A 19485-nucleotide genomic window follows, 5' to 3' on the forward strand; every position below is an offset into this window, starting at 1 on the left:
AGGCAAAATTGCTGGGAGGAAGAGGCAGAGGCAGATTTCTTTTTCTTGTTTTTCTCACCAAAAATGGTGAGAAAACCTTAGTAATTTTAAGGCTTGTGGACTTAAACTCCCAGATTTCCTCAGCCAGCTTTCCTGGCTGAGGAACTCTGGGAGTTGAAGTCCACAAACCTTAAAGTTATTAAGGAGACCCCTGATCTAAAAAATATAAATTAAATAAAATAATAAAATAAAATATTTGTGCAACTTTCTGAGATTTGGTGTGTTTCTGTAGTGTTTCACTCTAACTACACAAACACACAAAATCTCACAAAGCTGTATGTGGCATTTTGTATGTGTGTGTGTGTGTGAGTCAGTTATGTTGTGTTGTGTGTGTGTGTAAAGTGTGAAAGTTGGTTTTTGAGCTTTTTGTGGCTGTGTGAGGTTCCTGCTTGTTGCGGGGGCCATTTTGGGTGAAGTCCACCTGCTTTTACATTGTGTGTGAGTCAGTTGTGTTGTGTGGGTGTAAAGTACGAAAGTTGGTTTTTGGTACCTCTTATTGTTTTGTATACATTGTTTATTATTTTTATTATTTATTACTATTGGCCACGCCCACCCAGTCACCTGACTGCCAATCGACTCTCACCCAGTCACATGACTGCCAAGCCACGTCCAGTGTCACATGACCATCAAGCCATGCCCACAAAATAAGCCATGCCCACAGAACCGATAGTAAAAAAATTTAGAACCCACCCCTGTCATACATCTTTATAGTTGGAAGTGCTATTTCCTGCCTCTGTTCTTTTTTTCAAGTGTTTTGTGTTGTGAAAAGGGATTTATGATAGAATTGATGGAGGATTTTCCCTTGGACTACTATCATATTTTGCATTTTGGGGAAAACATTCAAATATTCCTTAAGCAGTCTTAAAATTCATTAAAATTCAAGTAATTATGAGAACAGACAGGTTGTCTGTGTCCATTACTTCTAAGAATGCTACTACAGTGTCCGCATATGCTAATTAATATAGTGCTATTGGTGTATATTTAGAAAGAGCAGGTATGACTGGTTTGTATCTGTACAAGTTTAAAATCTTTAGTTGAAAGGAAATTCCAGATATATTAGACACATGGGTGGTAAGCAAGGGGAGATTATGTAATGATTTCAATTACAGATACTTTAATTTATAGAAAAACGTACGTATTTACAGAAACTTAGTACACTTCATGGGTATTAATAATTTTTTGTGATGGACTAAAAAGAAAAGTCAATGAACTAAGTTTTATAGCAGTGAGGAATTCCACAAGAATCAAGGAGGAAGATAAGATGATAAATAGGAATAATAGGAGTATGAGTGGTTCATCATCCTCATACCCCCTCAATCTTTCTGTGCCAGTCTTGTTCCCATCCCTGAAGGAATTGGATTTCAGAAAAGAGCGTGCTTCCACAGGTGATATAAGCAAACATGATGCATTGCATAGTGTGGGGAGACGGGAAAATTCTCTTACAAAACTCTTTTCCCATTAAGTTTGCTGTTAAAAAAGGGCATACAGTTGAAGTGGCAATCGTTCTCTGCATCCTCCGGCAAAGGAGAGAATTGTTGCTTAGCTTGTCCCCAACATCCCAAAAACTCAATTTCTGCCTCGCTAGAACCAGTCAGATACTATAAACATGGCTATATTTAGCATCTTCATTTCTGCATTGCTATATTTTTATGGCTTCATGTTGAATATATGTTAGCTGAAGGGTCTGTTTTTAAGAATCTTACGTTTTGATGCGAGTTGACAAGATCTAATTCTCGGAGGAGGAAACACATTGAGTTAGGAATAAAGGAAGGTGCTACAGCCTTTTTGAGATAATCAAGGAAATATGCTGGCATTAAGGTTTGAAATCAAAGTCTTTCCCACTTCGAATTAATTCTCGGACACAAGCTTCAGAGATTTAATTTATACTTAACTACAAGAAAAAATATTCAGAATAATACAACATTAAATTAGATAAATGTAAAAAAATTTTTACAAACAACTCTCACTTATAGTTTCCAATTGTCACTGTGTTCATATGGATGAAAGTTGGAACAAACAAGCAGGAGGCAGAAGACATTATTGTGTCTAGAAACTGCCATTCTATTTCCCTTTGTTGAAAAAAATATAATTTAGGAAAGGGAATGCTCCCTTCTCTTGGGATTGGATTATTGGAATATAACTGATTATTTTTCCTTTATGTATTAGCTTGAGAAATTCAAATCTGTATTTATAAGGTAAATTGAACCAATCATCCCTAAACCTAATTAATTAATCAAATGGTTAAGAGGATGCTTAAATGCCCATTCAGTGACTCGGGAACTGGCTTTTTTGATCAAAAATATCCTGGCACTAGGTGATTTGCACAGTACTGTTGCTACAATAAAAGAGTTGGCAATACATCCCAGGGAGCTTTAGCCCACCTGGCCAATGTCCTTTTGGCTTAAATGTTGAGGAACAGGATGTGGATCATAGTTTCCTTTTGTAATAACAGTGAAACTTAATGGGAAATTCAAACCTTTATAGAAACATTTTTGTGTAACAGCTGGAACAGAGTCCTTTTCTAACTGATCACAGTACAAAAAAAGATTTGCTTCCTTGTCATTCTTATCCAGCATTGTACTAAGAAAACCATTGTACTCTGAATTCTTCTCTCAAAAAGCACTAACTGTGATGGGTGGGTAACTTTTATATTTTCCTTCCTTTCTTCCCTTTTCCTTGGCTTTAATTGTACACACTGTACATGCACATTGTTTTTCTGCTGATTTGGGTAGTGGGAGTGGAACAGGGAACCGAGTTTTTTCCTTTACAGGATGATGTTAAGTTTTCTGGATATGACATCTGTTTGCCATGGTTAGCTCTTCTATTTTAAGGCTGGTTTGAATTATATGTAATTTTATGCTTAGCTTAACTGAAAACTTAAAAGCAAAGTTGGCCAAAGTTTATATGTGGGATAGAAGATTGCAATATAGAAGCTGAAAATGGGATGTTATTTATGAGAAATAACAAATATAATTGATCAAGTAACTATTAATTAAGGAATTGTTCTAAGTTAGTTGTGGCTCAAACATGGGAAAAAGAAGGAAGGTACAAGTCAATGAGAACTATTCAGTTTAAATGAGAAAATGTAAGCCAACATATCCCTTAAAAGTGCTCATCTTTGGCTTGATTGTAACCATTACTGTTTGAATATCTTCGGCTATCTGACAAATCAACTTAGCTTTTGAAAAGAACACATGATAGCAGAGAGGCCATAATTCTACAGTAGATTGAAAATATTTCATTTACAGAAGCTTTGAGATAGAGTAAGATGGGAATCAGTATGTGGATAATTGACTTACATGATGGCTTCAAATGCTGATACAGATCTTATAAATTATATACATAGTAATGATTCTAAAACTTGTTTTTAGCTTAACTGTATACCTGTTTTGGTTAACAGTATAAATCAGGGAAGCCACTAAATGCTTTAGTAACTACATAAATTGATGGATAGTCACATTTAAAATAATCATGCCATAAAATCTACAAATAAATGTTCCAAAGATTGAACATTAGTCACTATATTTGTAGATAGCCAACTTAATGATAAAGAAATTATGCAGTTCCAAAAAACATGTGGTGTTTCACACAGAAGCATGAATGGGATCTGTTATCCTCAGTTTAAAAAAGAGAAAAATAACAATTTCACAGTATACATCAAGAATTTTATAGGTAGTCCTTGACTTATATTCATTCTTTTAGTGACAGTTTGAAATTACAACAGCACTGCAAAAAGTGGCTTATAATAGATTCTCACACTTATAACCATCACATCATCCTACCAGTCACTTGTCCAAAATTTGGGCACTTGGCATATATTTGCAGCATCCCTGGGTCATATGATCACCATTTATGACCTTCCCAGCTGGCTTCTGACAACCAAGTCAATGGAGAAAGTTGAATTTGCTTTATTATCATGTGATTCACTTAAAAACTGCAGTGATTGACTTAACAATTACCTTGCTTAGCAATGGAAATTCTAGTCCCAATTGTGTTCATAAGTTGAGAACAAAAACCATGTGGATTTTTCATTTTACAATAGCCAAACATAGGTAATACTAAATGTTATTAAAGGAGGCTATATTATTACTCAACTTAATTTCAGAGGTTAAAGCAAAGCAAAAAGTGCAGTATGTCTGAAAAAAAGTGTTATTAATATAGTGTGTCAATTCCATCAGACTGCAATCAGACGAATAGAATAGAATAGAATAGAATAGAATAGAATAGAATAGAATTTTTTATTGGCCAAGTGTGATTGGACAAACAAGGAATTTGTTTTGGTGCATGTGCTTCCAGTGTACATAAATGAAAAGATATATTCATCAAGAATCATAAGGTACAACACTTAATGATAGTCATAGGATACAAATAAGCAATCAGGAAACAGTCAATATCAATATAAATCGTAAGGATACAAGCATCAAAGTTACAGCCATACAGTCATAAGTGGAAGGAGATGGGTGATGGAAATGATGAGAAGATTAATAGTAGTGCAGATTTAGTAAATAGTTTGACAGTGTTGAAGGAATTATTTATTTAGCAGAGTGATGGCGTTTGGGAAAAAACTATTCTTGTGTCTAGCTGTTCTGGTGTGCAGCGCTCTATAGCGTCGTTTTGAGGGTAGGAGTTGAAACAGTTTATGTTCAAGATGTGGGGGGCCTGTAAATATTTTCACAGCCCTCTTTTTGACTCGTGTAATATACAGGTCCTCAATGGAAGGCAGCTTGGTAACAATTGTTTTTTCTGCAGTTCTAATTATCCTCCGGAGTCTGTGTCTGCCTTGTTGGGTTGCAGAACCTAACCAGACAGTTATAGAGTTGCAGATGACAGACTCAATAATTCCTTTATAGAACTATAATAGCAACTCCTTGGGCAGTCTGAGCTTTCTGAGTTGGCATAGAAAGAACATTCTTTGTTGTGCTTTTTTGATAATGTTTTTTTTTTATTTGCATTTATATCCCGCCCTTCTCCGAAGACTCAGGGCGTCTTACACTATGTTAAGCAATAGTCTTCATCCATTTGTATATTATATACAAAGTCAACTTATTGCCCCCAACAATCTGGGTCCTCATTTTACCTACCTTATAAAGGATGGAAGGGCCTGGTGGGACTAGAACTTACAGTAATTGCAAGCAGCTGTGTTAATAACAGACTGTCTTAGTCCGTTGAGCCACCAGAGGCCCTTTTTGATGTTAGCTGTCCATTTTAGATCTTGCAAACCTAGAAATTTGAAGGTCTCTATACTGTTGATACTATGTTGTGTAGTATTGTACATTATACTACAGGAGATTCATCTAAATCAATTGGCTTTCAGTTAAGATTAATTTGCTTCATTCATTTCAGCATGACTAGACTAGATCAAACCCAGTAGAATGTAGACACTTTGTTTATAGCACTGAAAATAAGATTTAGTTTTGGAATATAATAGGCTGGCCAGTGTGAACTGAACTCATGGCTGCTCAGTTGTAATAAAAGGACCCCTGGTGAATTTAGGGGAATACAACAGGTGCAGAAGTGAGCCAAAGTAAGGCAGCATTTGAAAGTTCCTTTCTCGCCTGTTAGCAATGCTGATGACATTCTTGGTAGTAATCTTTGCTTCCACAGTATCTCGGGTTCCCTTGTTTTTACAATAATATTAACGACATTTGTATTACAGCAGTTCAGAACTAAATAGGTGTATTTACTACAGACTACATTCTGTAAATTTTGCACTGTTCTTAAATAAAAAACGTTTGTGTAAAAAATCAGGATGCACATTACATATATTAACAAAAATATTTATATAAGTGAAAATGCCACATACAATAAACAATTATTTGCTTTCAGTAATACATACATTAGAATTGTATACCAACATGAGCATTAGAATGTCCCTAGTCCTGTTAGCTTTTCTTAAGGCCCTAAAACATGGCTATGTTCCTGAGCCTGGGGCGGAATGTATTAAAGGCACTGTTCCTGGCTTTATTGCTAAACTGGCCAAGTATCTTGCTCCTATATATATATATATATATATTTAATTTGGATGTTTTAGTGTTTTTATTGGTTTTACTGTTTTTATTGTTTTAAAATGTTTATAAATATTTTTTTAATTATAACCCAATCAGAATCATAGACTGAGGTGGGCAGTCATAGAAACTGAACAATCAAACAAACAAACAAAAATAAATTAGAACTATAACCCTTTCCTGCAAGTGGCACTTAGACATATTATGAAGTGCCAGTCTATTTAGAAAGCAGGAATTGAATTTTGCACCATTTCTTTAATCTTGCATATTGGCTTCAGTTGAGAAAAAACCCTTTCAGCGTCTTTGTTAGTTTGCAAAACACACACACACACATCTGCAAACCATTCTGTAATAGTTCCATCATCTGAACATACTAACAGTAAAAACTTGAAATTCATCCCCAGTCTTTTGTCTGGGTTAGGATTGGTGGTTTTGTTTTTTTTTTACATTTATATCCCGCCCTTCTCCGAAGACTCAGGGCGGCTTACATTGTGTAAGGCAATAGTCTCATTCTATTTGTATATTTATATACAAAGTCAACTTATTGCCCCCCCAACAATCTGGGTCCTCAGGATTGTTGCGTCCATCTTATGACCAAAATGGCAGAACATAATTTTCCTCTTCTTCACTACTCTGGATTTAAAAAAAAGAATTACAGGTTTTCTAAAAACATCAGTTTTATATAGAAATGTTTTATTATATTAATATTGAATGTAAGTAGTAACAAGCATTTCTGTTGCAACATCAGTAATTATGGATATTTTCAATCTGGTGTGTCATTTATGACTTTTTGATCTATGAGAAATGCCTAAGTTAAATGCACAGACATTGGATTGTATTATAAATCTTATCAAACAGCTAAAAATAGGAGGCAAACCTATATGTCTTTTTATCAGCATCTCTACGGCTCAAGCAACATAATATAGCAGTACATGAAATTTTGTGATTTTTTAAAAAAGAAAAGTTAGTAGGCTTAACTTTCCTTTTTAATAGTTACTTTTCTTTTAGGATTAGTTACTCAAATTATTCTACCTACTGTTTTGTCCAGTGTAAGGTTAAATATTTTGGAGAGGGAAGGACACTCCAGTAGAGCAATTATACAAAAAAAAAAAAAAAAGTAAAATGATAAAGGACTCGTCCCCTGAACATCTGTGTATAATGTACGTGTTATGTGTGTTTTAACATCCTTTTTTCCCCCTGTCTTTCAGGAAGAAGAAAATGGAAACAGAACAGGTATGTTGCTGTATTTCTTTGATCATTCCTTAGGACAAGGACTAAACAGAATGTTTAATGTCATTAAAGTCAAGGTGTTGAGGGAGGAAGTGTACACAATTCTTCATGTCAGTTTAACCTGCTTGTGTCTTATGCTGCTTCTGTTCCTAAAGTCAATTTTAAAATTTTGAGTCTTGATTGTGGTGATTTGACAACAGATGGGTTGGTGCTCGGTCCCTATTACAGCCATTGCAGATTCTTATTGGTTGTTCCCTGTGTCTTACCTTTCCCATCAGCTCAGAAAAAGCAAGCCTCACTGGTAAGATTCTGTATGGGTGGCTCTACTGGTGCTTGCCTTCTTTTAGGGATTATTTCTTCTCATTAGTCCCCTTTCTTTCCTTATGCTTACCCTATTTCCACATTATTCTTTAATGCAATACATTGGATATTTTAACTCACCCATGCATTCTAATTAATTTTTGTTATATTTGTTTTCCCTCCCTTTCTCCCTCCTGCTGAAGACAGGTTAGGATTGATTTACATCATACTCTTTGTGCTTCAGTGAATAAAAACATAAAATCTGTTATGAGTCAGGCTTGACCTCTGGTGATCTCATGGATGCATATGCATAATTTTATCGGCAACACTACAAAAGTGCTTTACCATTGCTGCCTTCGGGATGTTTTTGATTTCCCATTCTAGCTTGCCTAAAACTCACTATAACTTTCATCCACATATTCAGCAGGCTCAGCCCTGCTTTGCTTTTGAGCCCAGACAAGACTAGTCAAACCATGCATTAAGCTCTCTCCATTTGCAAAATTGCTGTAATGTCACAAATAGAATTCTTGATATGCATGCAAAGACCATCACTCTTATAAATAGTCCAATGCAGTGAAAGGCATATTTTTATTTAGAAGGATACAACATTAGCCTTCTGCAGTAACCTACAAGGCCCACAAGAAAGCAGGGCCATGTACATACAGAAAATCTCAATCTGGAGGAAGAACCACAAATTGTTGGCAAACTCCCCCTCCCTTCACCACCCTCCAGTTTGTTTGTTTGCCTTTGTTGTATACAAAGTCAGGAAACTATAAAACTTGATATCCAATTACCATATGTAGCATGATCAACCAGGTGCAGGAGAAGAGCAGCGTTGATGGATGTGATCATCTAGGTAGCAAAGGGAGTCCCGGAACTCCTGCTGAGTAACGCAGGTGATCCGGGGCTCCCAATTGCCACGTGGCACCCCAGAGAGACCCGCCAGAAATTAGGGGGGAAGGGGCAGCCCAGGGGAAAGGGGAGATAAAAAGGAAAGGAGACTCATGGTGTAGGGAAGGAGAAAGAAGGGATGAAGGAAAGCTGGAGAGAAATTCAGACAGAGCAAGGAAGACAGCGAAGAGCAGGAGGGGAAAGAGAGACAGTGTAGATGGGGAAAAGGAAACAGATGAGGATGAGGTGAGAGAAGGGAGAGAGGGGTAAGCATTTATCAGCTTACCCTGTCACCACCTTGCCACCTGGTCCCTGCTTAGCGGGGCTGCCTGGGAGACAGAGAGGTGGGGAGAGTGAGCGAAGCCAGTCCAAAGAGAGAGAAAGGGAGCAACACTGATCCAGAGAGAGGGAAGGAACGAAGCTAACCCAGAAAGAGTGGTGAGAAAGCGATCAGAGAGAGACTGAGGAGATGAACTGAGGTAGAGGTGACAAGACGAACATTCAAAATGAGAGATCCTGAGACTCTTTGTCTCAGTAGCTATGAACCAAAAGACACCAAGTTATTTGGGGAAAAGGGAAGAGGGAGCTGGATTTTCGTGGCCATTTTGGGCGTAATGCTACAAGTGGGGGCTCATCTGGGATCTCTTTTTATCCTTTCTCCAAAAAGTATTTGCCCTATTCAGAGTGATGAGCCAAATGGATTCCACCCATGTCACTAAATGGTGTGAGGAACAGAACAGAGCAGTGAGATAGAGACAAGTGTAGCAATTGACCCCCCTGAGGTTGCCTGGTCAAAAGAACAAATCCTACTGGCAATGAGGGCCCATGTCCAAGATCAGAGGGTTTACATGGTAGATACAAAGTGGACAGGGACTCTTCTCACTCTATGTGCTATTAGAGTGGAAGAAAAGGATCCCAGAATGCTTTGGGGTTAAGAGCCTTCAATTGACTGTGGATGTACACCTAGGCTAGGGTTGTACACCTGACTTTCAACGAATACTTTGGCTGCACAATACATGCATCTTGGTCACTGCAGGGGCATCAGGAGCAGGGTCTGCCCAGGATATAGGAAGCCAGACATCTAGCCAAACCCAGATAGGCAGCCACTATGGGGGGGGTGCTGGGTACAAGAAGGTTCATATCTTTTTGGGGATACAGCAAGGGCCAGAGGGGGAAGAATACGAACTTTGACTGGAGCAGGTTATGCAGGCAGTGGAAGAATGGGATGTATCAGATGCCCAAAAGAAGTTGAGTGTTAGAGAGAATCTAAAGGGTCCCGTGGCAGAAGCTTTTAGAAGCTTAACAGCTGAAGGCATTTCACTGTGTGTGATAATCTTTGTTTACTGCTCGGACCTGCCAAAAGTTTGTAGCTGGCTGTTGCAGTTTGAGCAAACGTACCATAAGAGAGGTGAAAGGTTGTTTGAATACATCAGACACCTGAACAGGTTGCTATGTCAAATTGTGGAAAGAAAAGGGATGGACTTAGTTTAAGTAGAATGGGCCAGGATGGAGAAGGTTCACAGGATTTTTAAATTTCAGACCCAATCTGGAATCGGCTAAAGATCCTGGCTGAGAGGAATACATGGGGGTATCATGAGCTCATAAGGAGAGTTAAGCAAACAGAAGTGGTGGAGGAAGTTAAAGAGGCCATAGCCAACTTATCCCCAGAATGAGCTTGAAGAGTGGGAGTGAGGAACACGGGGGGGGGGGAATGATCCCAGGCTCACTGCTATGGAAATACAAATATCCCATTTAACAGCTAAATAGCTTCATGAAGGGAGGCCTAGCTGGACTGTCCAATGCAGGGATGGACTCTTCCACCTCATCTGAGGCAGATGATCTGCTACAACTGTGGGAGTACAGGGCACTGCAGCCATACTTGCATAAAGCCCCCCAAACCCAAAACCTGGCCCAGTCAGGAAATCACAGAGGGCCCCAGTGAGAGAGCCAACTGGGTGTCCAGCAAAGTTAGCTTAGCTCAAGCCAAAGGTATGGCCAATTAGAGTCTCAGGCATTACCTTGTGAGTGGAGTTTCACCAAAAACCCCTCAGTGACAGGAGGGATGAGAGCACTTCCTTTAGCTTCCATACAAAAGGGCCTGCTGAGGACAAAGTGACAAGGGTCTGACAGCAGCATTCAGAGACTCACAGAAGTGCCCAAGCATGGCACCAGACCAGGTGTGTCAGACCAGGTTCTGTCTCCCTCACTGCTGAGATCCCTGAACAGCTGATGGGCTCTTCCTCAATGGTGCAGGTACAAGTGCAGGGCATTTACACAAGGGCCCCTTGGACTTGGGTGCGCAAGAGATATTACTGTACCAGGATTACTATGATAGGCACCTGAAGCACCTGACCATACAAAAGTTGGGCAATTTGGAGATTTGGGGCAATGGAGGGATTCCCAGATGAGGGTGTCTACCTATTCAGCTAACATTTGCCTCCCCAGTTGTTGGATACTCTGAAACTTTTGACACAACATCAATGGTTAGCTGCTTTGCCCAGATTCCGTTTCAGCCTAAAGTACCGGCCCGGAATAGGAAACTGAGAAGCAGATGCCTTATTGAGAAGACCTCATGGCACTAAAGCCACTGGCAAAGAGTGGACTAGGATATCCCCAAAAGCTATACAAGCCATATATCGAAGGATGAACACTGGGTTAGAGGAACAGAGGGAGCGGAGGCTGTTGGGCTCACAACTGCGAGTATCCTCAAGTTGTACTGCAATTCCACCCAGATGAGAGGAGGGGGGCTGCCAGATATTAACCAAGAAGAATTTGAGAAGGGATCAAGTGGAAGAGCCACTCTGTGGACTGACCTTGAGGACTGTGCAGAGTGGTTGTTGGGAAGTCTTGTTGACTGACTCCCTGAAGACAGCCTGGCTGCTGCTTAAAGAATGTGAATGGTTCCAGCTTTGGAGTGGGGTGGTTTATTGAAGGGGCCTCTCCTATGGCCTTGAGGAAAAGTGGTAGCTGTTCCTCCCAGAGAAACATAGAGAAGCAGTACTAATCACATTAGACGACGGCCATGTATATTTGGGGCCAGAAAGGATCTTCAAACTATTGAGGGATTAGTTCTATTGGCCATGTATGAGAGCAGAAGTTGCACTGTATATGCTGCATTCAGTGAAAGACCCTACCTTCGAGGTTTGCTCCACCTACACAGTCAAGGACCCTTAGAGCTAGTCTTCATTGACTTTCTGTATCTAGAACCTGATACTAGTGAGCAGGGGAATGTATTAGTGGTGACAGACCACTCATTATACATAAGCATTCCCAATGAAAACCAATGGGCATGGTAGCCAAGGTTCTATTGGAGAATTTCTTTTTTCATTATGGGCTGCCCCAGTGAATACACTCTGATCAAGGCAGAGACTTTGAGAGGTTGGCTCATCAAACAATTGCTCAACTTGCTGGGCATCCAGAATTCGTTCGCAACTCCCTGTCATCCTCAAAGGGATCTGCACAACTCCCTGTCATCCTCAAAGGGATCTGTGAAGTGTAACCACACTCTCCTTGATATGTTAGGAACACTGAACTTGCAGAGCAAAAGCAGCACTGGACTTGACACATTTCTGCCATGATGCATGCATACAACAGTATGGAAAAAGATGTTACTGGATACTCTCCCTACGGCTGATGTTTGGGAGGGAAGCCCAACTGCCAGTAGACTTAGCATTTGGGTTTCATTAGACCAGACCTTATTGGCCTTGTACTGAAATTATGTGGACAGGTTGAAGAGGAATCTGAAAACTGCATACAAGAGGGGCCAATCTATCTCAGAGACCCGAGATTGCAGGAACAAAAGGATCGATGACCTGAAGGTGAGAATCCAGAGCTTGCAGCCAGGTGATCAAGTGCTACTGAGGAATCTGGGCATGCCAGGGAAACCTAAACTAGCTGATTGGTGGAGCTCCCAACTTTACCTTATCTGTGAGAAACTGACTACCAGTATACCGGAAGAGGCCATGGGACCACTGAAGATGTGGTAGAGAAACAATCTCCTACCTCTGAATTAGGCAGTACGTATCTCCCAGCAGCATAGATTACCACCCGTAGAACCCTGCCCAGAAAAGAGGATTCCAGTGATCTATACACAGCCGTCTCTTCTGTGCTGAAGAAAGAGGAGGACAGGGATTAGGAGGAGAGATATATGAACTGGTTATTGTCACTCAAGGTCTTTGAAGTGGACCCACCCATGTCAGACATGAATACTGGACCAGGAGCACTTAGGTCAGAAATACCTGAATTTGTGCCCCATATGCAGAAATAGGAGCACTAGTAAGGCAGGCCAGTGAGCACTCCACACAACAGCCAGAAATGCAAAATGAGAGACAACCAAGATACCTAAGCCTGCCATACCCCTAGAGAAAGTCCTGTCTACCCCAGCTGAACCGAGAGAATCAAGATTCATCCCCCACAGAGACTGACATATGACTCTTTGGGCCACAGGATGGCAGAGGTGGCATTCACTGCCAGGTGGGCCCAGAAGCATAATTGCAACCCAATGAGCCTGTGGGGAAGGGCATGCAAGACCATCCTCCAACACTCCCACAGACCCCATTGATAGGAAATGCTATAGATTAGCATCATCGCACCAGTGAGAGACAGATAATGTACATACGGGCTATTAGTAAACTGGCTCTCTCTCTTTGGGGGACCAAATAAATTTGGGTGAAGGAGTATGTAGGAGGGGTGAAAAGGAGAGCAGTGTCTATGGGAGTAGCACTATATATATAATATTCCTTTTGTGGATTGCATTCATTTACTTTGCCAAAAAGTGACCCACTGAAAATGGTTAGGTGGTGTTTGGCAATATAATTTTTGCTTAAGTCAAAACCCAGTGGACCTCCCAACCCATAGTAAGATGGAAGTCAATTATAAATATCTTTCTCCATGTTAAAATTACAATTGAATTTCTATTATATATATTTAGGTAAAAAGAAAAAAATGTGTGATTTGTTTTGAAGACTTCAAACCAAATATATAATATATTATAATATATTATATATTCGGTTTGAAGTCTTCCAAACAACCACACATTTTATATTTAGATACGGTATTGTATCTAGATTTATAAGCCCTCTTTTCAAAATGAATCCAACCTTCCCTAATTTAAGTGCCTTGTTGATATGTGGACTACAGTTCCAGAATTCTCAGCAATGTTCATACTGGTTGGAAAAAATCTGAGAAAGGATCCATGTGATGGAGAGTTTGTAGTCATATCTGTTAAGTCTTTTAAAAGAATGATAGGACATCAAGGATCTGAAAGTTGAGAGGCAATTTCAGTGTTTTTTTAAAGGCACTGTAAGAGGATTAGTGTGAAGTCAGTTAAGTTTTAATTAACCATGGTAGATTTTTTTTCATTTTCCCATTTGGAAGACAGGGTGCAATTCCAGTGCCTTCAAGCAGAATACTAAATTGAGCAGACTTGATGCCATCAGAAATGCATTTTTTTCTCTTTCTCTTTCATAATAATATTTTGACTTTTCTGGATGCTCCCTTCAAGAAGTAGGCACTGAAGGAATAGTTAAATCAGGGCAGTGTTGTAGTAGTCATGGAAGACAGCTGTCCACTTTTTTTGAATTGTATGATGATGATAATGTGCCATCACATTGATATCAGCTCTTAGTGACCATATAAATAGATTTTTTCCATGATGATCTACCTTCAGTATGGTTGTTCAGGTGGCCATTGCTGCTGTAATTAAATCCATCTACTTTGTTGTTTGTCCTCTTTTTCTTTCTGTTCATGGGTTTTGTAATACCATATGATTATTTTTCAGGGAATGTTGGGATAATTTTGTATAAAGTTCCCATTTCATTTAATCTCATAGACAGCCTGCCGAATAATTTGTTGCCATAATTCAGGTCTCAGAATTCTGCATGGCTTTATCATAGAACATACAAATAAATAAGATAGGTATCCAAATTCCTGGTACTATATACATATATATATTTAATCATCAACATGCAGCGCCTCCACGGAACCGGTTGGAACCCATGGACACCATCTTTGTCAAAAATGTAAAGGAAGATGGGCCAGCACACCAGGCTGGTCTCCAGACAGGTAAGACACGAATGTCTTTATTACAGCTATATGTCAGTATTCTAATGACATGATCAACCCATTTCCCCTATTCCCTGTTAGTAACTACTACGCACTAATAGCGCATGGGGATGGTTGGATCTATGTTGAAACAAGCAGTCTTCCTAGAGATTTCCTCCTGCATCACATCCTTTTCTTTTTTCCTGAAGTAGACTGCAGCAGAAAGTGGGGCTGGGGAGAGAGAAATTCCACATGCTATTGAAAAGTTTCAAGGTTTTCCTCCCCCCCCCTTTTTTCTGTTTCTCTTCTTGAAGAGTAAAAACTAAACCTGATATAGAGTTGGAATGTCTGTGAATCCTTTTTCACTGGATATCTCAATTATGTAAGAGATAAGGATCTCTTCACCTCACATCAGCAGTTGCCAAGACACTTGGGACAGAGGAATAAGTTAAATCTTATGCATGGCTACATTTACCTCTTGGGAGGTTAATTAATGCACCAAGATCCTCATTACTGGCCCACTTAAGAGTTTTGTATAACATGACTTTATGTAGAAGTTTGAAGAAACAATTCTCATTTGATTTTTTCCTCCTCTTTTTTCATGCTAAGTTATTTGGAGATCTTCGTATTAGTAAACTAAAATGAGCACTGTGCAAATATGGAAAATACTCCATGTTGCTGCCTTATACACGTTCATCTCTCCCAATTTCCTTGGTTTTACTGTATACATTAAAACTTTGTTCCCTATGATTCTTTATTTCTCTATACAAATCAGGAAATAGTGTGGAATTTGTTTTCCTACCCATCTATCAGGTTCTGTCTGAAGATACCAGCTTTTTCCAGAATAAGCTTATAGTCTTCGATATTAATTAAAGCTCCTAACCAGTTTCCATTTTAAATGAGACTTTAGGCAAAAAGGAACCATTTATAGCTGATCTCCACCATAGATTTATTATCATTGCATGAGGAAATGCAGATTTACCATCATGGATCTCAGCAATCTCTCTTGAAAGAGAATATTCGAGATTTACAAATTCGAGATTTACAAATTTGAATGGAAAGTAACCTGCTTTCTATTTATAAATTGCCTCCATTAATGTAATGGAAAAACTGATCGATATTCCATCTGTTCAAGTTTTAACAAAGTACATAAAATTTGGCTGGAATGATTTCCTATATTAATAATATAATATGTTTTTGTTTTTTCCTTCTTTTTTCTATTTTCTGTCGATTTGTGTCTTTTTACCTTTGATTTTTGTTCTTTTTAGAACTTGAAATAACACATTTTTAAAAAACAATTACTTTATTCCAAAAAGCATCTGTTTTACTTTCAAGTTACGCTGTTTTTAAAGTGTTACTTTCCCTACTGCAGAACATCTATATTCAAAGGTGGTTTTTGTTTTTTGGGGGTTTTTTTGGAAAAAAATGTAGTTTGTACCTTGCTTTCTTTCTTGCTCTCCTTGTGAATTTTAATGTTAATTTTAATATTAATCTTTGAGTGCTTTATCTTGTTTTTACTTGGTTATACGCTGACTAGAGTTGCCGCTAGACAAGATGGGTGGCATATAAGTTAAATGAATGAATAAATAATAACAATGATTTGGCAAATTTTATCAGTTAAAATATGCTTTCTCTTTTCTCTTCTTTGCCTTCAGTGCAAGATGCAATGGATGTAACAAAGTTGTGCTTTCTCACTTTCCTATCTTTTTTTGCAGGAGATCGACTAGTTAAAGTAAATGGTGAAAGCATCATTGGGAAAACCTATTCACAGGTTATCAGCCTCATACAGAACTGGTGAGTTGTTTCCACCATCCTTCCTTTTACAGATCTGTTACAGATACCAGTACTATCCTATGAACTTCATAGCATTGGAAGCAGGGAACAGATATAACTGGTTCTGTCAATTAGATGGGTAAAACCAGGCGAAAGCAAAAAAACTTGTGCTTGCTGCCATTTTCTTTCTTTATTCTTCTCCTCTCAAATGCTGTTGGAGGATTGTAAGGCTTTTGTACCTGGCCTCCAAATAGTCTCCTGACTACTAGATTGCAGCAAAGCATTTGGTCTTAGAGCAAAACTATGAGGAGTTGTGAAGAACTCTTCAGTGCATTGTCATCAATCTTTTCCAAAGTTTCACTGTATTGCTTTTATGGTTTATTTGTGTACATTGGAGTATCTGCGTTTTTAGGGGAAATGTGTAATTACGATTACACTAAGAGAGGTTTGATGGCAAAAGATTTAGGAACTCCTGCAGTGGTAGGTTTCAAATTTTTTTACTACTGGTTCTGTGGGTCTGGCTTGATGGGCATGGCTTGGTGGATGTGGCAGGGGAAGGATACCGCAAAATCTCCATTCCCACCCCACGCCAGGGGAAGGTTACTGCAAAATCCCCATTTCCTCCTGATTAGCTGGGACTCGGGAGGCAGGGAATAGATGGGGGGATGGGGGCAGTCAGAATTTTTACTATTGGTTCTCCCAACTACTCAGAATTTCCACTACTAGTTCTCCAGAACTGGTCAGAACCTGCTGAAACCCACCTCTGAACCCCTGCCTTAGAAGATAGTAGCTAGGGCTTGCAGAAGAAAATAAAAAAAGCCTCTTAGTCATCTCCTCCATTGTCTTTTTTGGCAGTGTGATTTAATTGGGTTTAGAGAAAAGTTACAGTCCTTTTCTTTGCTCAAAATTAAAATGAACTGCTTGCTAAATATGGATCTAGGCTGACTCCATTTCATGTATTTGGAATCTGCTGGCTGCATCCTTTTGCTTTCTTCATCTTATTTCCCCACATCCTCCAAATGTTTTTATCATATGGGAAAAAATAACGGATTTCCCCCACATAATTATTGCTGGCCTACTAACTTCACAAGTATCTATTAAGTTGGATCTGCCAAAGTGATTGCCTTAACTGTTTATTTTGGGCTGGCTTTGAGGGAGAGGACTCAATACAAAGTCTATTCTGTTAGTCACAAATTTTGGTTCTTCTTTTCTCATTCCCCTCATTGGGCCTGTCAATTATTCACCCTTATCTCATTTGTGTGACCTTAAGAATTTGGCATTGCTTCCATTTCCCTTTCCTACTGTTAAAAGTGTGGATGGTAGGGGACAAGGACACTCCTCATGGCAGTCAGTCTATTGTCTTTACAAGGACTCTAAAATTAATTATGGAATCAATTTAAACTTCCTAACACATAAATCATCCTTTAATCTGGTTCTGGTAATAAGGGTAGCACTAGTCATTTGGCACTTAGTTTATTCATTATTTCTTAGTTTTTTTATCCTGTTATGTTCACCACTTATTTATAAAACAATATCTAATATTCCTTCCTCCTCCTAATTTCGTCACAACTGCAACCTGTGAAGTAGGTTAGGCTGAGAGACCAAAGTCACCCAGCTGGCTTTCATGCTTAAAGTGGGACTAGAACTCACAGTCTCCTGGTTTTTAGACATGTGCCTTAACCACTACAGCAGATTGGCTTTCCTCCCAAATCCGATAGATTCAGAATTTACTCACAAAAAATAATACCCAACATGAAAATTGGATGATTTCTCCAAAATTCTCAGGGTGTTTCTTAAGAGCAGGTCTCCCCCTAGTGGTTATGTAAGCACACTTCTGAAAAGTTTTCCATAGGGGAATTTTGCTCAAGATATACCATTGATGTTTGGTGCAAATCATGACATGTAAATAGCCAAATGAATTTTGTGGTATAATGATATATTCTCCCCAACCATTGTACCCAACCATTGTACATAGCAAATATGTAATTTAATATAGTTATGTTGCCCTATGTCTCCCATTATTCTACTTCCCACAGATGTCCATGCAGCTATTGGAATTCAATGCAATTGAATTGAATTGAATGAAAATGTGGAAAGTCAAGAAGGCTGTGTATTGCCAGGCATTTTTTTACACTGAAAGTCAGAATGATCATACAGACTTTGTATGGCAGTGGCAATTTTTCTGGGAACTTTTTTCCTTTATGTGAATTTCTAAAATAGATTGTTTCATCAGATTGTTTGAAAACTATGGAGAAAATGTATTAGAACTTATCTTCTCACCATTACTTTTAAAACAACAACAACTCTTAAGCTTACAACTCTGCAGGTGAAGACACTGTTAGTGAGATTTTTTTAAATTTAAACCAAACAAAAAGGGGTTTTATTTGGGAAAGAAAATAACGAATACAGAATTCTAAACTAATATTGCTGAAATCGGTTTGGCTCTCTGTACTGAGTTTCAGTGTTTATGCACAGATAGTTATAAACAAAGTAAAATGTTAGAACTTGATTTAATATTTCACTGAAGGTCTAGAGTGAGACTGAAATCCATACACATTTACAGATATATCAAGTCCTGTAAAATCTTTTATTGACTATTCACTCATTGCTTTTCCAAAGGCCTGCAGTTTGCTTCCATTGAGACAAATTGTAGGTCAATCCTTAAAACAATTAGAAGTTATTTGTATCCATTGTTGAATCCTGCATTTTCATTATTCAAAAGGTAGGTAGTCTAGAACAATAACAGTAACAATGTGGAACTTTAGAAAACAGACAGACATCTGGCCCACAACATGCCTGACATCACTACTGTAGGAAAGAAAAAAGTCTGGTTCATTGATATTTCAATACCAGGTGATGCACAAATCGAAGAGAAACAGCTAGAGAAAAATAACAAAATATCACGATCTGCAAATTGAAGTTGAGCATTTGTGGAGGAAGAAATCAATGGTTACGCATAATATTTATTATTTATTTATTTATTTAATCATATTTATATACCGCCCTATCTCCCGAAGGACTCAGGGCGGTTTACAGGCACTTAAAAACACATAAATACAGTATAAAAACAATTAAAAAACTTATTCAAAAAGCCCGTTAATTAAAACATACAAATAAAACCCAATTAAAACCCATAAATTTAAAATCTAGCTCAGTCCTGCACAATTAAATAAGTGTGTTTTAAGCCCGCGGCGGAAGGTCCGAA

At 38.5% G+C, this 19485-nt stretch overlaps 1 protein-coding gene across 9 annotated transcripts in view; it reads left to right on the forward strand.

The window, feature by feature from the left end:
* The window catches only part of ARHGAP23 (Rho GTPase activating protein 23), a 223291-nt gene that overhangs the window by 123192 nt on the left and 80614 nt on the right, over window positions 1-19485 (forward strand). For 8 of the 9 annotated variants that reach the window (XR_009154779.1, XM_058179571.1, XM_058179570.1 and 5 more), the window contains exons 3-5: window positions 7253-7277; window positions 14436-14528; window positions 16223-16301. Coding sequence is in view for 8 of the 9 variants with exons in the window: in XM_058179571.1 (XP_058035554.1) it covers window positions 7253-7277; window positions 14436-14528; window positions 16223-16301 (197 nt within the window). In the remaining variant the exon portion in view is untranslated. Of the gene's footprint in view, window positions 1-7252; window positions 7278-12261; window positions 12284-14435; window positions 14529-16222; window positions 16302-19485 lie in introns of those variants that run through there. The other variant, XM_058179572.1, reaches the window with a different exon arrangement.

Source organism: Ahaetulla prasina, chromosome 4 (assembly GCF_028640845.1).
Source record: "Ahaetulla prasina isolate Xishuangbanna chromosome 4, ASM2864084v1, whole genome shotgun sequence".
Taxonomy (NCBI): Eukaryota; Metazoa; Chordata; class Lepidosauria; order Squamata; family Colubridae; genus Ahaetulla; species Ahaetulla prasina.